Raw genomic sequence first — 19,713 nt, 5'->3', positions numbered from 1 at the left:
AACTAGAACCAAAGAGATACATTCCCTTAGCCAATCACAAGCAATGATACAGTCTAAGAGACCCTGCAATCAATCAAAAATGAGGACTCACTTAGCCATTCACGTGACAATTTCTCCTTCAACCAATGGAAGGGTATCACACTTTCCAATGTATAACAGAGCATGTTTCCTCCTGCGTGGTTGGTTGTGGGTACCTGGATGTGTTCTTCTGGTATTGCTTTGCTGCAGTGTCGTTTTAAATCAGTGTCGTTATTACGAAATACAAGACTTTCTTAAGAAGTGACTGCAAACAGCGAATTCTACTTTTCTTAGCGGATGGCCCTGGGTAATTCTTAAAATGAGGTCGCCATAGGACGAAGTGGTAGATGGTGATGTAACAGCACCCTCCTTTACCGAAGAAGGACTGTTGTTTCCGAGGTGCATGTACCTGAGACCACCGAGAAGACAGCAGCTGTTTCTACCGAACATCAGTACCCAGTTACACCCAAGGGAAGCCACTATAGAAATGCGCATACCTCTCGCGAATTGTGATTTAGCATGTGGGAGATGATAATCTGTGACGAGAAATGAAAGCAACTCACGCTGCCCAGTGATTTTTACCAAAGGAGACAGCTAATTTAAAGTCAAGACCCGCTCCTTAAAGTGACAACTATTGGAGATATTCTTGATGGCTGATGAGACCTTGTTTGAGTTTCTGCACATGGAAATGGTGGCCCATGTGTACAAATCCCAGAGACTGGATGAACAGGTGAGGCTGGGTTGTGGGTGTTTGTATCTGCTTTCAAAACTTTATTTTATGTCGTAAGAGTACACACACGTGTAGTAGACCATATGAAGCTGTGGCTGGGGACATTTGAAAGTAATATGTAAATATCTACCTCAGTTGCAGCGAGTAAGGCAACTTCCCCTAAGACTGTCCAGGGAGGTTCTGATAACACTTAAAACACATGGGCCAAATAGTACAGTTTTGTAGCACAATTTCACACACATATGTTAAAATTTCACAGGTTTTGAAGGAGATTCCAGACATTCCTATACTTTCTCGATTATCGAAGCAACCCTGAACCTTTTTGGAGCAGTTGTGATCCCTCTACTAAAGAAAAAGTAGAAAGTATGGTTGCAAACTGCAGTTTTAGAACAGTTTTCCTAAAGACTATCTAAAACCGAAAGTATTGAGAAAGTCTCGAATATGAGAGGGGGGCAAATTCACATGGCTTATCATTCTCTATGTATTCAGAATTTGTCTTCTACATTCCACGTCCTTTCTGTTTTTAGCCATGCTCCTTTAACCTGAGTCTCAGCTTAGTCTGGTGTCCATACTGAATCCCCAGCACCGTTATTTAAATGCAATATATCACAAGAACTGCCCAGTATATCCACTTTGTTCAAACGACCAAACCGGGTATCTCCCCTGTGGGTGGATGAATGGACACTTACAGATACGCGGGTTCGGGGATTTGAACCCGGAGACGGAATAGGGAGCTCCTTGTTGGGAGTCGTGTGGGTCGCCTCGCTCATCAAAACGTTTGCCGAATTAGGTTTAGAGTTTACCGTCCACAAATCATAATTTATTAGTTTCCTCGATTACACCCCGCAGTAGAGCAGAGGTACTTCTCATCAATGACAACCATAACGTCCACAATTCCCATAGCAAATAATTTTTACAGTGGGGAAATAATATTAAACAGTGTGTATCAAACCAAAGGTCAGTGAGCGCGGGGAAGTGGTCAAAGTTGTGGCTAAAAGGGCCTAATTTATGCGGAATTGGCATAGAGCAGCACAGCAAGTCTTCTTGCTGCGCTTCTCTTTGCAAATGTGAAAGGGCTCAAATGCACCCTATTTATGAAATACGGTACATTCTTGTCCTTTCCCCCTGATTTGGTGCACAAATTGCGACCTAGCGCCAATGAAGCAGGATTGTTTTTTTGCAGTAAGTGACACCTTCCTGCACAAAAGCAATCATAAGAGGGGTTTTCCTCTTTCTATGTGAGCTGTAGAATGCAGCACACGTGAAAAGAGGAAAAAACTAGAAGTGAAAACATTTGTCTTCGTTACACCTTCTGTGGGGAGGCGTAAGGTTTTGATGCTGCCCCAGGTTTACAGCATCAAAATCCGTATGTGTTGCATGGGAATACCCACTACAATGCCCATGGAACGCCTACTTGACAGAGCAAGACAACGTAGTGACTTGCGCTGCTCTGTCTTACTCCATATGTATGAGGCCATGCAAAGCCACACAGGGTGACTTTGCATCACCTCATAGATATGATTGAGACACTTGTGCCGCCAGAGGTTCCAAAAAACTGATGCATCGGCGGCGCAAGCCTCTCATAAATCAGCACCAAAATATTGTGTTAGGTTTTTTTTAGGTCTTTCACCATCAGGTAGCTATATATAAAATAATGGGTTGCTTAAATGAAAATAAATTTTAAAACGTTGTTACACAGTGAGAAATGCACTGTAGTACATTAGGAAACCTATATTAGTTAATGCACTGCAGAGGTCTGTGTGTAACCAGAGAGCCAGAGAATTACATTGGGTTGGTGCATTGGAGAATAGTGACTAGTGTATTTTTAGTGCTACGAGGTCACAGCCTGTGACGGAAAACACTGACCATGTGTAAGTCATTATTTTATTCTTGCATTACACACATTATAAGATAGACTGCTACAAACTGTGCAAATAGTTTTAGGATAAAATGGAGCTCCAAAATTAAAAGCATGCACTTCCCAGCCCAGTTGTTAACTCTTCCTACCCTACTACCATAAAATAGATAAATGTCATCACAATGCTTGGAGCGATTCGAGCAATTAAAGGCAGAATCGCTCCCAAGCACCCTTTACATTTGCAGATTAACTCGTAGATTTACATTTCATTCATGCAAGCGGGCACCCTGGCCCGAAGGATTGTTTTACCTGTCTGCCGGCCTTTTCCTTTCAGAGCACAGGAGACTCAATTAACTGTGGCTGAAGTATTGAAGCGTCCCAAAAGTTTTTCCCCCCTTTTCGGATGTTTTAGATTCCAGACAGAAGTGAGTCCTGGAAATGCGCGACCACCTTCCCAAGACTCCATCCTCCCCCCTCGCCCCTGGGGGAGTTACGCACCACAGAGTGAAGACCTCTGCACTAGAGAGACACAAAGAGACCCTCAACCTTATACGGCACCACAGCCCCACTCTACGCTAACCGGACTATGGAGGCTTTAAAATGAAAAGGAAAGGCATCGCAAGACTTTAAAAGCATTAGTGGCATAGAAAGACGCGCTAACCTCCTTATGGTTGTTTGCCAGAGGCGCGGTTACCTAATTATGCTGTTCTAGACTTTGAACACTTTTAAAAATACTTATTTGCATTGTGAATTCCTGCTATGTTGCTCTCAGGTAGCGCTTTGTGCTGACAGCCGCGCTGCTCTTGGGGAATGCTTTTCTTTTAAAATTGTCCTTTTTAAAATTGCAAACTTCACCGGCACCTACACGCCTTCACTTCCTCTTACCTTAACGGCACTTCCGCTGCTGCTAAGCGGTCTAGTGCTCCGGGACACTCAGCTGCTGCACAGCGGGGCTGATTGGTGGGGGGAGGAGCTGACCTATTATCTGTCACGCTGGAGCAAGCGCTCAGCGGGCGCGCCAAAGGCAAGCCCATCTGCGCCCGGCCGCACCCAGCCAGGACAAGGGGCCAGAACCCCTGTCCCCCCTGCTGATGTGCTCGGCAACAGATTTGCGGACCCTTGCCACAAGTGGCCACGTCCTAGATGTCAATTCTATAGCCAAGCTGCAGGCAGAAGACCTATTAAGGAGAAATAGGGCTGAGGTTATACCTAGGTCTCCATTCACACTTGCCCAGGAAAATACTCTTTTTACCGTAGCTCCAGGTCTGAAGGTAGCGGTTCTTAACACACGTTCCCTACAGAAACACCACCTTGAGGTCTTCTCATTATTGCAAGATGGTGATATAGATATTCTGGCCCTCACGGAAACCTGGTTAGGGGATTCGTCAGCCCCAGACATCATTGCAGCCTTCCAGTGGACTTTGATGCTCTCTGGCAAAATAGTCCTGGGGACACTGGGGGGGGGGGGCGTCTTCTTTAAAAAAAAAAAAAAGCTTAATGGTTACTAAGATAACGGCAGAAAATTGTGATAATGCAGACATTTTAGGTGTTGAAATCTCCTTTACATCATCCTGCATCTTACTCTTGGTAGTTTATCGGCCCCCGCGGACCACCCCCAGCTTTAATGACCTCTTCCTGGAGCTTATTACTGGTCTATGCTCTAGATATAAATGTCACCTAGTAGTCGGCGATTTTAACTATCACTGGGACAAAGCACAGAGAGTCTCACCGGGGTGAGTGTCGGCGAAAGCTGGTGGCCTTGGGTTAAAAAATCAACAGGACCCGCTGTGACAGGAGGTCAGTATTGCAGGGCCCTGGGCTTTAAGCTCCCGCCAGGGTGTTCAGGGCGGCGATGTTCTCTGGTTGAGCCCCGCTCTCAGTGATGCGTCCCCATAAGAGATCCATAAGGGAGGGGTTGCAGTAATCCTGAACGGAAGGGATCATCAGGAAGAGCAGATATCCAGGGGCACATGGGCTTCAGGGATCCAACATGGGCTGGGTAGTCCTCGGCGCTGGACTGCAGATGCCGCCGGGTCAGCGCTGCTCTCCGGTCTGTGGAGATCCTGCCTTGTCTGTGCAGACTCCGCCTGACACGCAGCTCCCTATAGTATATATAAATGTGTATAAGGAATGTAGATTGTGATGTTATAATTATTTGTTGCAAGTGTATTTCTTTCTTCATATCCTTTGGAACTGAAACTTTAACAGTTCCTTTTAGATTCAGATAATACCCAGTAATTCAGTTTCTCCAAAATGTTTCGTAATGGCTGTTTTCTACTCCTCGTCTGTCCAAGGAAAGGAGTGCAAGTTTGGGAGAACAAGTCGTCACGCGTTCTAAAGAGGGGGATCTCTTTTTGCCTGGGCCATGTATAAGTTGTGAATGTTCTATTCTAGATTGCCTTTGGTTTTATGATGTAATGTTCTTTCAAGTGCTGCTTCGAGTGCCATTTAAGGATTAATTTAATGCATAATGTTAGCCTCCGTGTCTTTAAAGAAATTCAGATTCTCTTAGCATTACATTTGGAGGATCTCTTTTTTTCTTGAAGTAAATCTCTTGTCGTTAAGATTAAAAGAAACCTTCACTCTGATTTATTAAAGCCTGTGATTCCATTGTGAAGAAGGCATTTCAAACCATATGGCCATGCTGGCTTCAAATCATTAGCACTTCTCGTTCACTGTTGAAAATCCATGAGGTTTAATGGCCAGACAGATTACCACATTGCTTAAAAAAAAAGAAAAGACATTTGTTGAATTGAACATTTACCACCACATCACAGACTTCCTGGAGAAAGCGAATGAGAGAAAAAAATGTGATAATTTTACAACCTTCTGGTGAAGTTGCTCCACTAAAACAGCTACCCTCCACCTCGTTCATAATTCATTCCTTTATTCCTGTTTTTTTTGGCACTCTTGAGATCCAGTAGACCACCAAACCTGTCTACACAGCATGAGGCCATGTTTTGGCATTGCGCTTTTCTTGAATTGCTCTCTTTATTTTTCCATCACTGTGCTCAAGTGATAAATATAAATGATTTTGAGTTCTCTTCTGTGCCCACTCCATCTGAGATTTGCGTCTGCCTCTTCCTTTCACACCATTGCCCTTCTTTTACCCAGGTAAGTTTATAGGAAATTGATGTCGGAAGAGACACCTAAGAATGGCAATAAAGTATGATAATGCCCAACTTGCTAATTGCTTAGGTAGAATTCAGAGCTGGATGTGTTATCCGTACTTGCAACTAAACCAAAAGTCAAAGGAATATAGACAAAAAAACGTACGGCTGACCAATGTTAAGCACACCAAATCCCAAATTAGTACACAATTTCTTGATAGGTGCAAAAACACGTCCAGAGCAGGCCGTACTTGTGCTCTACTGGAAAACCAGATATACAAACTCTTTTACAAAGAGACAGTGCACCAAAGGAAAAGTCTTTTCAAGTATTCCAATTGTTGTTCTTTTATTCTCATTCAACTCTCAGAAAAATCAGACTCAGCCAACGCGTTTCGTTCTTTACGAACTTCGTCAGGGCATAGATTGTTTCTAAGGAACGACCTCCACAAATTTCAAAAGTGGCCGGCTTCCAAGTGGTATGTTTGTTCATATAAAATTGTATATAACCTCTCCAAGTATAGATGCGATCATAAGTGCGTCACCGGCTAGTTCAAATATTAGTCGGACTCTTAGTTCAGTCTATATGTATCATAGGTAAAAATAGAACAACCTTGTTGTTGTATATTTAGACCCAATGTACAGGCTCCATTTTTCTTTCGAAACGGGCGCTTTCTCAGATCACCGGCAACTAAACCAAAAGTCAAAGGAATCCTCCTTAACTTGGAACCTGTCCATTAAGTACTGGAAATCAATCCAACTATAGTGACTGGTGTGAAATCTTTGTTTTATGCTAGATAGCTCATTCTAACATGATCTCAATAAAAAATATAAGTTATGTGGTTCTAACTATGTTGCCTGAGGGACATACCCATTTAATACAAGCACTGCTAATAGTGCATCAGGCATTGGTCATTTATATACTAGACTATGACAATTTTATCCTGGTGGCACTTAGAAAACCTCTTTGGCACAACTGAAGGTCGAACAACTTACATCAGTAAGCCTGATGGGTACAGACCTTTTACCCACTTCACTGTAGTGCTCATTTCAGTGTAGTGACTCTTGATTGAAGCATGGTTTATATTGCAGGTGACCTACTTAACTGTAGGAAAGGACCCTTTTTGTATGACCACCCCCCCCCCCACTTTTTGCTCCAATGATGATGGTTATGACTCTGATAGTGCACTGGAGTCTGCTGCCCAGACCCCAGCGCCAGTGCTCTCTCCCTAAAACTCTTATTTGTAAATTGACATCCCCAATTAGCAAGGACTTTACCCCACTTCTAAGTTTCTAGTATATGGTACCCAGAGCATAGGTGGTAAATGGGTCCCCAGGGCCCGCAGCACGGTTTGTGCCACCCTGAGTGACTCGAGTAAACTAATGACAGCAGGCCTGCTATTGCAGGCTGTAGGAGCAATGCAAACTGCTCCAATTCGACTCTGCCCTCACCATGCGTGGCAGAGTTAATGCACTGCCTTTAATATGGATCAGTCACCCCTAAGGAAGGCTTTAGCCCAGGAGGCAGGGTGCACTATATTAGAGATGTGGACATGTAACTGCAAGCTTATATGTCCATATACTGCCCTTTACTTTTAAAGGACACAATAAGTGCTAGACGATCCATAGGATAACATGGGCTGGCATCTGTCCAAACCCCAGGTTCGCAGCTCCATTATGGTACCAACTAAATATGTTGTGTTTGGTATCAAACAACGTGCCTTCCTACCCCTGAAACAAGTCTATTGTCGAAGGCAATGTGGCATGCACCCAGGTAGCTACCTCCAGAGGTTGCCCGTCTGGTTGCCCCTGCATCTCTGTGCTCTGGCTGGCAGTCTACGCTTGCTTCCGTCAAAACAGGATTCTGACCTCCTCCCAGGCAGTGTGATCACTCCCAGGAATCCGGAGCAAAGACCTGAGCAGGAAGGAGGTCACACCTCCTCCCTACCGGGAAAGCTAGTGAAGTGGCACATCAAGGCGGTGCGCTTTGAAGGCTGCACCGCCTCTGATATGCACCAGGATTGACTCCCAGAGGAGGAAATGGCCCTCCCCCTACCCCAGGCACAATTGCACCCCAGCAGGCAGTAAATTAGATAGTCATGGAGGTGTACACCTCCGGAAGTCTAGCCACACCTCCAGGGTGGGCAGCCTGGTCTGTACAGTGAAAGAAGGGTTCTGTCCTTTTCAGAAGTGGCAAAATAGAGGGTTCTGGGTAGAAAAGGTGACCTACACCGCCAGATGTGGTCACCTCAGGGGCGGATTAGATGCTGGACAAGCAGCTGATTTACCACTTCCACTCACACACCTAACACCCCTAAATCTAGGATTTAAGGGCTAACCCTGACACCAGAACCTCAGTTCTGAACAACCAGCAAGGAAGAAGACAAAAGAAGAGACGTGTGTCTGCGACAACAGAACTTGCACAAAGCAAAAGAGGGATACTCTGCAACCTGTGGCAATGCTCCTTGAACTATCTGATCGAGGCTCGTCCTAGACTAACTCTTGGTTCCCCCAGACAGGTGGACCCCTGTGGAAGCCTGAAGGACCTTCAGACTCCCATGAACTAGTAGCACTAGTCCCCAGCAAACTGCAGGTAAGACGACACTCCGGATCCGAAGAATCGACTGGCCATCAAGCCCTCCATGTGATCATCCAAATCTAGATGGTCTAGTGCATTGTGGGAACTGTGGTCTTGCCTTTCCCAACTTGGAAGGTGCTCTTTCTAAACTCTTTGAAACGAATGGCTGACGGACGCAACATATAGGAAAGCATCATGACTGTATATACTTTGAGGTTGCGCAGCCGGAGTTCTCCGAACCTCAGCAGCAACAGACTTGACTCAATCCTTTTCAGACAGTACACTGAAGATATGAAACTTTCTTCCCATCAACTGTATTACACGTTTTCCTCATCACATTTCTGAGCGAGCTCAACATGATGCCCTTCCATAAACACCTTACTTGAAAGACTTAATTATGAGGTACTGCTTCAACAATCTGGGATACTTAGGACTCTGACCATCATAGAACTGACCACGGTGCACCCTTCTTGCAGCTTTTCCCTTCCTTTTTAGGTCGAGGACTACCGGTCTGCCGAAGGCAGAACCGGAAGTCGGAGATTTAATGTTTTCTAGAGTGGCTATTTAGCCCGCCTCTCATTTAGCTTCTCCTCCATTGGCTGGCTTCCTAAACGGAGGCCAGCCGTTGGAGGAGAGAGCCGTCCCTCCAAATAGGCTCCGTCTTTTTCAGATTCGGGGGCGTGTTCCTTGCTGTTCTTTCCACTTTTTAGCAACGCCCTTTTTTAGGCGTGTTTTTCTCTCCTCCTGCCAATGGCAAGAGGAGAGAAAAAGAAACACGCTCCCGAATCTGAAAACGCCGCTGCGTTTCTCCGAGGCATTTCTGCTTTGCCTCGGAGAAAGGCAGTGGTGTGCTTGCCTTTTGCTCTGCCTTGTTGTTTTTCCCGCTCGCTCTAATGATTAAACGTCGACAGTGCGGGACAAGAGATACTGACTGTATTCGGTGGCGCGCGTGTGATGACCTTAAGTATAGCATCCGGCTAATCTCCGCCATCTTGTGTGTGGCGGATTGAAGCAAACTAATGGGTTAAAAACTAAGAAGAGTACAGCTTGTATTACGTGGTTCACTATGTGACGTTTTGAACTTTAACACCACATCGTACAATGCATTGCTGGCCCCACGTTCTAACTGGCAACATGTATTACTGAAGGAGTTTAATTCCACGGTGTTTTTGCTTGAGTCCTCCTTCTCTCTCCTCAGAGGCGATGGCCACGCCCCTAGAGCGTGCGCGCGTTCCATAGAACCGCTGTAACCCACCACGTCTGCCCTGCTGCCCGATCCCAGCGTGGCGCGTTGGCTGTCCTGAAGGCAAAGAGTTTGCGTTTCTGAGCCCCCTGCACCTTGCCCCCACCATGGCGGACATCCGTCTTCCCCGGCGAATGTTTTTAGTCGCACTTGCCGGCATCTACCGGTGTGCTTTCGGGTCGCTCTATGTGCAGGCCCCTGGTGAGTAGCACACGTACGACAATGGCTAAGTACGAGATCACTAGTCGTAAGGGCAGAGTGTGTAGACAGTTGTAAGGAGAGTAAAGGGAGGCTAAGAGGGCAAAGTATTCCGTTTGCCAATTGGTGAAATTTACGCTTTATGTAGCAAATCTGTACATAGTCACATCAAGAAATGCTTGTTTTGGGACAGTTAGTGTCACACCCATTCGTGGAATTAAGTAGAGGGAGCAGATGGGCATTGTTCGAAAAGGGTAACGTATGGGTGCGAATGAAGGGGCGGAACCCTGGAATGAAGGGGATAGAACCTGGGAGTAAAAGGCAAGAGAAAGGCCAACTAGATGAGGATGAACGACAAGTATAAACTAATGGTGTGCAAAGTGTATTTTGCAGCCTTTGTAAACATCTATAGTACGTTTTGCTTAGTATGTGTTTTTTTTTTTTTTGAGGGGGGGGCGATACCGCATTCAATTGAAATACTTACTTTTTCCATCAGTTTAAGTTATGTTTTCGTGTGTGTCACTATATCACAACACACTCTCTCTCAACTTCACTACATCACTCTCTCACTACCTCGCAAATTCACTCTATCTCACTACCTCACTCTCTCTCTCTCAAATGCACTAAGTCACTTACACTCACTCTTTCACTACATCACTCTATCTCACTACTTCACTACATCACTCTCTGTTTCTATCTTAATACCTCACAACATCCCTCACTACCTCTTTCTCTCTTTCACTACCTCAATATTTCGCTATCTCACAACATCACTCACTGTTTCTATCTCACTACGTCAGAAAATACCTCTCACTAACTCACTCTTTCACTACCTCACTCTCTATCTACCTCACTCTCACTACCTCACTCTCTCTTTCAATACCTCACTCTCTCTCTATCTCACTACCTCACTCTCTCTCTCTGCTAATGCAATAGGTATCGCATATGCAAAAAAAAAACTAATGCCAATATAAATGACAATGCCATTTATTTAGGGATACAAAAATGATAAAAAAATAATGAGCAATACCAATAGCTCTACCTATAATATTGCCGAGACCATTGCATTGTAAATGCTTGTCATTATACTGATTTTCCGATGCATCTTCACCCCAAATGATCCTACATATAGGAGTTGGCCTGCTCCCTTATGTGTTTTTTCACACCTAAATAACTTGTTCCCTCTTTCATAAATGATCTTGTGGTGTATTTCCCCCTCCTCACCTAAGTGCCTAGATTTCCTTATCCCAAAACCATCTGATCTAGAAATACTGATGACTCCTTATTGGTGTTTCTGAGGGTCTTGCTCTGTGGCTGCTTCATTTGCCTGCTTACCTACTTGTCCACCTATAATGTTCTCTTAAGTTATGGAATCTGTCCAGCCACTGATTTTTGCCACCTTTACGCATGAGCAGTTCCACTGCTTGCTCTTTACGAGCAAATTTTCTTTTTATGGATGCACCCTTATTCCCCCTTTTTTTTTCTTTTTTCTTTACCTCTCCTGTCCAGCCAACAACAGTGGGAAGTTATTATTGCCCTCTGCCACCGAACTGACTTATGGGGCCTGATTACGAGTTTCACGGTCTTCAGACCACCGTTGTGGTGCCATCTGATTCACTCCTGCCGACTAGGCGGTCTGCCCACCGTATTTGGCGGGTTGCTGAATGAAAGACTGCCGACACCGCCAACCATTCCCCAACTGCCTGGATGGCGGTCGGGGAAAGGCAGCTGTCATAGGGCTGTAGGGAGAAGTTCTGAATGACGAGTTGACTTTCCGATGAGCCAACCGTGGCAGTGGGACTGCCTACTTTGAGTCTGCTTAATTTGAAGGATTTGAGGTGCATACTCCCCCATTTCACCTTCCCCCAGGACCCCCCTTTCACCGCAGCATCTTGACCCCTACAAAAACGATCCTGTTGGCACCTAGATGCAGGTAAGTCTGTTTTATACTATTTACCCATTGAATGGGCTGGGCACATATGGTCTAGACTCCAGCAATGTGCAAGTTCTGGTAGTAGGTCTTTTTTCACGTTTCATGCATATGTGTACACTGTAGTAAACAAACACACACCTACAGGGACACATGAAAAAATATACACCGCAGCCAGAAACCCTGCTACTGGCCCCTCGGAAATTTTGTAATACGGCAGGCCGGAGACTGCTGCCGAAGCGGTCTTCTTGGGATTGCTGCTGTGGTGGTCAGACCGCCATACTCGTAATTCAGCCCATGGTCTTTAAGCCCTGTAGCTTCACTGCTTGCGTTGTAGTGGCAAGAAAGCATTGAGTGTATCCCCTTCTATCCACTTCCATCGTCACACTGCCCTTCCCTGCCCCAAAAATGCGTGTTCCAATTATCACATATCATTCCAGCACTGCACATGTATCCCTGCCACCACTATTTTGAACTTCCTTGGTAAATACGGGTCCTACGTTTCTCTCGACCGAGAAGCTTTATTCTAGGGTCAGATTTACATGTTTGACCTACTCCAGCTGCTATGATAAACCACCTCTTCACTGCTTGTGCTTTACAGCCTAAGTAATCTTTGAATGTGTACACTCTGTTCTTTTCTCATTTCCCTTTCTAAGTCTCAGCTTTGACAGTTTTAGCTGTCTGACAAGAGCTCATGTCATGGATCATCCCATACACAGAACACACAGGGGTAGTTTGGAGGATTCCCATGTGTAAAACCTGTGGTTGGAATCTTGGTAGTTCAATTTTTTTTTCGTGAAGCAGCCCCAAAAAAACTGATTTACCCTACTAAACTGACATCCCCAGCCTCTTCAAGCCAACATGCACTTGTATTGCTGCTGCCGCCAAACTACCGTGGTGCTGAGGGCATCTATAACCTGAACTCGCAACTCCAGATTTCAGCACTCTCACACCCCTCGCAGTCTAAAAATTCCACTTCACTGACAGTATTCTTGGAACTCTCATAGATTAGCAGTTGCATACTACTGACAGATCTTAAACACACCAGCATTGCAGCACCTAATTTTTATATGTTTATGTAATATAATTTGATTTCTATTTTAATAAACGTTCCTAAGTACTTGCGTAGATGAATTCAAAGTGTTAATGTGTATTTTTGTTTTTGCTGATGCCTTGTTCATGTTGTAAATTTTTTACCTGTTTCTTCTCTTCACTTCTTTGACGCCTGTTTTTGTGTATGAAAAAGTGATACATACAACTACTAAAGTGAAATAAAATATGATTTTGTGTAGTGAGCTCTCTATTAATTTTGTGGGTCTTGCTTTTTTAATTGTTACTCTAACCTGATGTGGACAAACAAGGAAAGTGCACTAGTACACTTTTTTTTTTATTACTGAAAAGGAACCCATCACCTATCTTGACAAAATTATAGCAATTCCTGCTTTTTTGTGTCCTTCTCTCTTAGCAGGTCACTACAGTAATGTGTTTAAACCTTTATTTCCAGGGCTGCATGAAGCCATGGGGTGCACGAATGGCAACAATTCAAGTGTTAGCACGGATAAGAAGTTAGGGCTGCCACACTTGTGCATTTTACCTACTGTGTTTTATCTTGTCTAGGACCTTACGGTGGGATCTGTAAAGAGGGTAAAATCCTATGAGGGAAATTGTTATTTTCCCCAAAGGGCAGTGCCATTGAATCTGCACCTCGGCTGAGGTAGAGTTAATCCCACGATAGATGGCCTCCACTTGTGGCTGTCTCTCCCCAGCTTTACTCAGATTTCAGAGACTCCGGCCTTGTCTTACAGTCACCCACTTTCACTGTTTATCTGCTTACGGCTTTGTATCCTTTTGATTTTAGTTGTTGCAGTACTTACAGATCTTTTTTCTTTTTTTAATTCATCAGGAGCCGACAAAGTGCCTCGCTGTTTTAGAGGGGATGGGCTTTCGTGTTGGCCAGGGGCTCATTGAACGGTAAGTGTCTATGAGGGTAAAGAAAATAAGGCATGAAGAGAGTCTTGAGAATACAGAAGGAGCACACATAAGGAAGAATCAGGGTTTGTAACTTGGAGATAACAGGTACCATAACATAATTTACAGAATTCAGTATGAGGAAGCTCGTATGATGGCTGATACAATCCTAGCTCCCTTTTCAGTGTGATCCTCCAGTCTTTTAAATAGCAGTTGTTGCCACTAATCTTCTAAGAGTTGCTGTGAGAAGTTGGCCTGATATATGCTGTCCACTAGTTATAGTGGGCACATTGTATCAGTCCAAACAACCCCTTATGGTGATAGGTTAAACACAACCTTTATTGAAATCTATCCTAGTGGTAGCTATGGAGAGCAGCCTTCAGGCTAAGTCTTGAAGGAATGTAAAGCAGCTTGTTTTACTAGTCTATAATCTCCTTAATGATCAAATGAAAGGACAACCACATCAGGTATATATTTAAAATATATGTATTTAAGATAAAACACACCCCTCTAGTCTCTTTATGAGCCTGGAGTTCGAAGTACTTAAGTTACAAGTCAGTATTCAACATTAAAAGCACAAATACACATTTTGGCCCTAGGGGCGTACCAAACCATATACCAATAAAGTGGTATAAGAACCACGACTGAACTAGACACAAGGCCACAAGGAACCCCCCAAGGTAGTAAGACAGAGGACTCACGGGGGACGCGTGCAGTGTGAGAACACAGCCATGAATCGCTGTTAACTTCTATGAGGAAAGTCGCGGTTGGAAATTAAGAGTATAAGGACACTTAGAGGATGATTACGAGCGAACCCTTTTGGACTTAGAGTTGTCTAGGGCCAACACCCACGGGAGCACCGGAGTACTCGAGTTACCTCACCCAGGGAAGCAGGGTGCATAGGTGTCAAATGGTGTCGGGTCGTGGTGTCGTTTTCAATGGGAGCTACTCAAGAAGTGCTGCTGCCGTGAAGAGGAGAAGTGTCCGAAGAGATCCAAGCCTGGATCGAGGATGGAAGGAACCTGAAAGCAGAGGGGACAGAGTCTGGAGCACTTACCAGTGACACGATAGTCCAATGCCCACAGATGTCGGGTGCTTCAGGTGAGTTGACGGGTGTCTTGATTCTTCAGCCACGAGTTCCAGGAGGCGTCGACGATGACCAGGAGTTGGATTCGAGCTGTCCCACAAAGTCTGTCGAGTGCTGCGGTGTCGGCGACCAGATTGGACCCAACAAGCCTTGGCAACGGCAAGTCACTTGGAAACAGAAAAAGGAAGTCGGTGCAGACCAGCAAGGTCTGGGGGACTCACCCAGCGAGGGTAAGTCGGGGCACGTCTGGAGCAACCAGGAAAGCTCAATCAGAAGAGGAGTTGCCTTCATGGGGACCCACTAGCCAACGGGCTAGCGATCGCGAAAGAGCCTCGAGCGGTCGCACTGGAAACTGGCCCACGGGTCACTCGTGGAGTGGAGGCCAGAGATCTTCGGTGCAGGAGGTGCTCAAGGCTGGGGCTACTCGGAGCCCGAAGCACAACTTCAAGAGAGACCAGAAAGATGACGGGTTCAGCAAAAGATCACGGTGTCCAGGGGTCACGGTTCCACGATGGCCACGGGCCTTAGCTTTGCTGTGGACTCAGGGTAGCCTTGGGGAAGTCTGGAAATCCACCTCTGGCGATGCAAAGACTTCGACGTCCGGCGGGAGCTTCAGAGTTGCAGACCCAACAGTTGCTTCTTTGGTGCCTGCCAAGCAGGGGAGTCACTCCTTGACCCCAGGGGAGATTTCTTCAGTCCTCTGGTCTTGAGCAGAGCGTCGAAGGTCCATGATTTAGCTTCAGAGTTTCGTCCAGGGTAATCCAAAGTCTCAAGGACTGGGTTACCATACTTGTACTAAGTTTGATGGTTGGACTCTAGGGACTCACCTATGGGAGGGTTTAGAAAGAGGGGTGGTTACACCCATTTCCTTTGTCCAGTTTCGCGCCAGAGCAGGGGGAGGTAGCCCCTGCAACCGGTTTGAACTGGACTATGCACAGGGACACCAAGTGTGCCCCCAGTGTAGGACTTCAAAGCACCAGAGAAAGCTCCAGCCCCAATACACATCTGCCTGTCTGGGGAGGTGGTTACACCTCCCTGGGACAGGAAACCTATTGTCCAGGCCTCCCCTGCCGGAGTTTCGGTCAGCAGCAGGAGGCCAGACCCGTGTCTGTGGCAGTGGCATCCATTTTGTGATGCCAGGGCTTTAGAAAGTCTTTAACGGGTAGACCATTTTAGAGAGGAAGCAGCTAGGCTGGGGTCCTGATTAGATTTTCACAGCCAGACTAAGGTCGAAAAACAGTGAAACACCAGCAAAAAGTGGGGGTACCCATGTGAAGCAGATCCTACTCTCCTACAGTTGCCAGACAGGGGTGTATTTTATTCCACTTCTCACTCCATTGGTTTCTGCCCTAACACAAAATGTCAGAAATCTAAGTGTAATCTTCACTCCTCAGGTAAGCTCTAGTCAAAAGGACTAACATACGGCTTTAGGCATTTCATGATTGTCCCAAAAGGGCTTACCCAAAAAGCTCATTGACACCCTGTGACCACAGCCCAAACAGCTGGCATGGGGCTCAACTCTAATAATATAATCTCTTTAAACCTGCCTCAAAATAACTCAGTTGAGTTGGCACAAGGGAGAAGCCAGAGTCTAATTCATGGCACTTTTCAGGACGAGGCGTTCTCGAAGAAGTATACAGGCTTAATCTGCCTACTTGCCAACAATCTATGACAGGAAGGAGGCAGGATTAAAAAATATAGCACACTGATGATGTCACCGAAAATGACGTGATTTTTATCATTTTGTTGTCCCTACAAACCCTTGCTGTTCATCCTTTCCACTAATTCCACTCATTATGACTACCCCACCCAACCCCACTAAATTTACCATCCTCCCCCCCCTCCTTTCCATTATTATCCTGTAGATATTTTCCCAACAGCTCTTGATCTCTCACAATCCTACCTCCTTTCTTGACCCCCTGCATCGTTCATTGTTTATTAGTATGACTGATCCAATTGACAGCACATCATTTCAAAACATCTCCATCATTAATCCAAAAGTTAAAAAAAATTTATTGCCTGCAATGCTTGAAATCTGGAAGCACCCCAAAGAGTTTACTTTTATAGCACCAATGCTTTTCAAATTGTGTGTTATGCATTAACTGTTATGCATTAACTGTTCACTAGCACTAAAGCCTCACACGGGCACACATTACTGTAAAAATGCCTCTTACATTTAGACAAAAGCTGTAAGAATGTACTTTTAGTGCTGTAATTCCAATCTGGTTGTAGAATACTGAGAATCTGTGGATATTTAGCATACCAAAGAAATTCTCATGCATTTTGCCTGTCTACTGGGCGTTGATGCAGTTGAAAAAGAAAAGAATACTTAATTCAATTTACTTTTTAGTTGACTTAGCCGAAGGAAGTTGGCGTTTAATTTATTCAGTTCTTAACTTTTACTGGAGACCTCACAAACTGCGCAGCACCATGGGGTATGCTCATTAATGCGTGTGACGCCTCTTTTGCTTTTGACACAAGTTCTAGTCTGGTCCTGACTATATTCTTCGAATGAATACAATCTGAACTATGTTTCTTATGAGCAAGTGCCCAGCTGTGACATTTGATGCAAAGCACTAGTGATTACCTCACATGCCACAGGGAGTGAATAAATCAAAGAGGTTTGGAATACTCAAAATACAGTATTGAATGTAAATTTCTTAATAGCATTTTAGTTTGATATTCTGTGTTAACAAATGTAACATAATACAAAATTAGGAGAGAGGCTCAAGAAAGAGAATTGACAAGCACGCTGTTCACAATTCTGCCTCTAACTTTTCAGTTATAGCACCTGCTTCCCCCGGCCTCATTCACATGTTTGATTAGCCTAATTTACAGACTGTCAGCAAAGTTTCCACCAAAGTGTGAAAGTGTCCATGTCAACGACCAAGGTCCGCCTTTAAGGCCTCTCAATAACTTGAAACTGATGCTATAATTTGTTTTCAACTACCCTCAAAGCCATTCTGTGGCTTTTTTTAATTGTAAACTGCATGTGGGCACTAGACAGGAATTGTTTCCAACTTTCCAGGCCTTATAAAAAGCGGTATGAAGAGAAGGTTAATTCAGCAGGTGATAGGCCCACTGCAGAAGTGTTAGGCTACATTTTACATTTAACCAAGGAAAGCTTATTCGGGTAACACTCAAACCATTAGTCAAAAGGTTCTAAAGGTATATACACAGATCCATTTCTATGAGTTTAAGATCCCAGAGTATAGAATGTCCTCCGTGCTGGAGCAATTCCAAACTTATATGTAATACATCCACAACACAGAACGTGGTAACGATAATTCTGTATTTATTGAGGATGCAGTGAACCCCATAGCATGCCAGGTCCTTCCTTTCCCATGCCCCTACTAATTGGTATGTTCAGGGAAACATGGGCCACCCTACTCACAAGGAACCAGAGTATTGATTATATAACAAGGAACAGTGGTTCCTGCGGGCAATGTATGGGATATTTGATAGTCTTTACGCTCAATGACAATACTCCGGGGTAAAGGTATGTCGAAGAGAATAAAAATGACACACAAGGAAATCGAGTACATTTGCTTTTTATGCAAATATTGCAACTATGTTGTAAAGTTTATGAAGAAAAGTGCTCGGTGTCCCAAGTGAACTTAGAACCTACATATCAACGTGACAATTTGGGACCTACAGTCAGGTTCATATTGTACAAAACGACCCTAAAATGAATAGTAGGGGCTGAAAGATGGTTTGTTTTGAGTGTGTCTCGATGGCGTTTCGACCCCACATTCAGTAGGGGGTCTCATCCGGACGCAACAATGAGGGACACCTGAAATAAAATAATAAAGAATGACTGAATCGGCCAAAAGGAGAGAAACTATAGATAAGATAGTATGCTGGCTGAGAAGTTTACCTCTAGGAATAACAATAGGCTGTCAGGTTTGTAACCTACCAATTGATAGCCATCAGAAAGTACAAAGAATTGAGTAACAGAAATGTAAGAGTGTTCAATTCGTAAAACAGCTTCAGGAACCTCCTTCTTTCTAAAACTGAAGTTATGCAGGTTTCATAACAGGAGATGAGTTTTCCAGTAGTGACACAGCAGAACCATCCTCTCCCAACTGACAGCTAGCTGAAGGAATTCTGAACCAAAATGTTGGAGTGCTCTACTGGTGCCACTCCTACTCCCCATGTCTCTCATACCCTCCCCATAACCTCCTTTCTTGTGTCTCCTTCCCCCTCTTTCTTGATCTTAGCTCATGTCCTTCCTACCTCCTGACTCTTCCAAATTCACCTTTCCTCCCATATAGATCTTCCTCCTTCTCCCCTTCCTTCATATTCCGCCTCATCCTCCACTCCTGTCTTTCCCCACCTGACCTTCTGAAACTGTTGACAAACTAGGTGTTGTTGGTGTACATACTAAGGGCCGTATTACGATGTGGTTGGAAAAGGCTCCGACCATTGGACGGAGCCTTTCCGACCGCATCGTAATATGCCAGTTGGATTCCTTTCATACCGCCTCATTACGATGGAGGCGGTCCGAAAGGAATCCGAACGTTCATTCCGACTGGCTTCCGACGGACTCAGAGCCCGTCTGCCAGTCGGAATGTGACCAGTAATCCCATGCGCGGCTCTTTCTGCCTGTGGGATTACGATGTCTGGTTTCAGCAGTCTTTCCGTGCTGCCCTTTCGGACACAGAAAGGCTGTTTAAACTCGACTTTGGGGGCTTCCAGCAAGGCGCCCTTGGGTGCACAGCCTCCAGTTGGAGAGTGTCCCTATGGTGCCCCCCGTGTTGATCCCTGCACCCTGCCACGGGGTGCAGGAATTAACTTCACCTCCTATTTTACATTGGAACCATGCATTCCGGACTGTTTACGGCCGGAATACATGCTCCCATTGTAAAGTATATGATAGTGACCGAACTGTGTTTGTTCGCATCCTAATTAGTCTGTTGGGACCGCCAAGTGGGAGTCAGTCGGTCCCTTGACCGAGACGAGGTGGGGCGGAGGAAACTCCACCCGACATCGTTAT

At 45.0% G+C, this 19,713-nt stretch overlaps 1 protein-coding gene across 1 annotated transcript in view; it reads left to right on the top strand.

The window, feature by feature from the left end:
• The first annotated feature begins 152 nt into the window (after nt 1-152).
• The window catches only part of LOC146798435 (trafficking protein particle complex subunit 6b-like), a 132,403-nt gene continuing 112,842 nt past the window's right edge, over nt 153-19,713 (top strand). The window contains exons 1-2 of the mRNA XM_085625708.1: nt 153-748; nt 13,566-13,633. Coding sequence (XP_085481834.1) covers nt 668-748; nt 13,566-13,633 — 149 coding nt within the window. The 5' untranslated portion in view covers nt 153-667. The remainder of the gene's footprint in view (nt 749-13,565; nt 13,634-19,713) is intronic.

This window comes from Triturus cristatus, chromosome 9, assembly GCF_964204655.1.
Source record: "Triturus cristatus chromosome 9, aTriCri1.1, whole genome shotgun sequence".
Taxonomy (NCBI): domain Eukaryota; kingdom Metazoa; phylum Chordata; class Amphibia; order Caudata; family Salamandridae; genus Triturus; species Triturus cristatus.
Note: the sequence above shows the minus strand (reverse complement) of the source record. Positions and strands in the feature narration are given on the sequence as shown.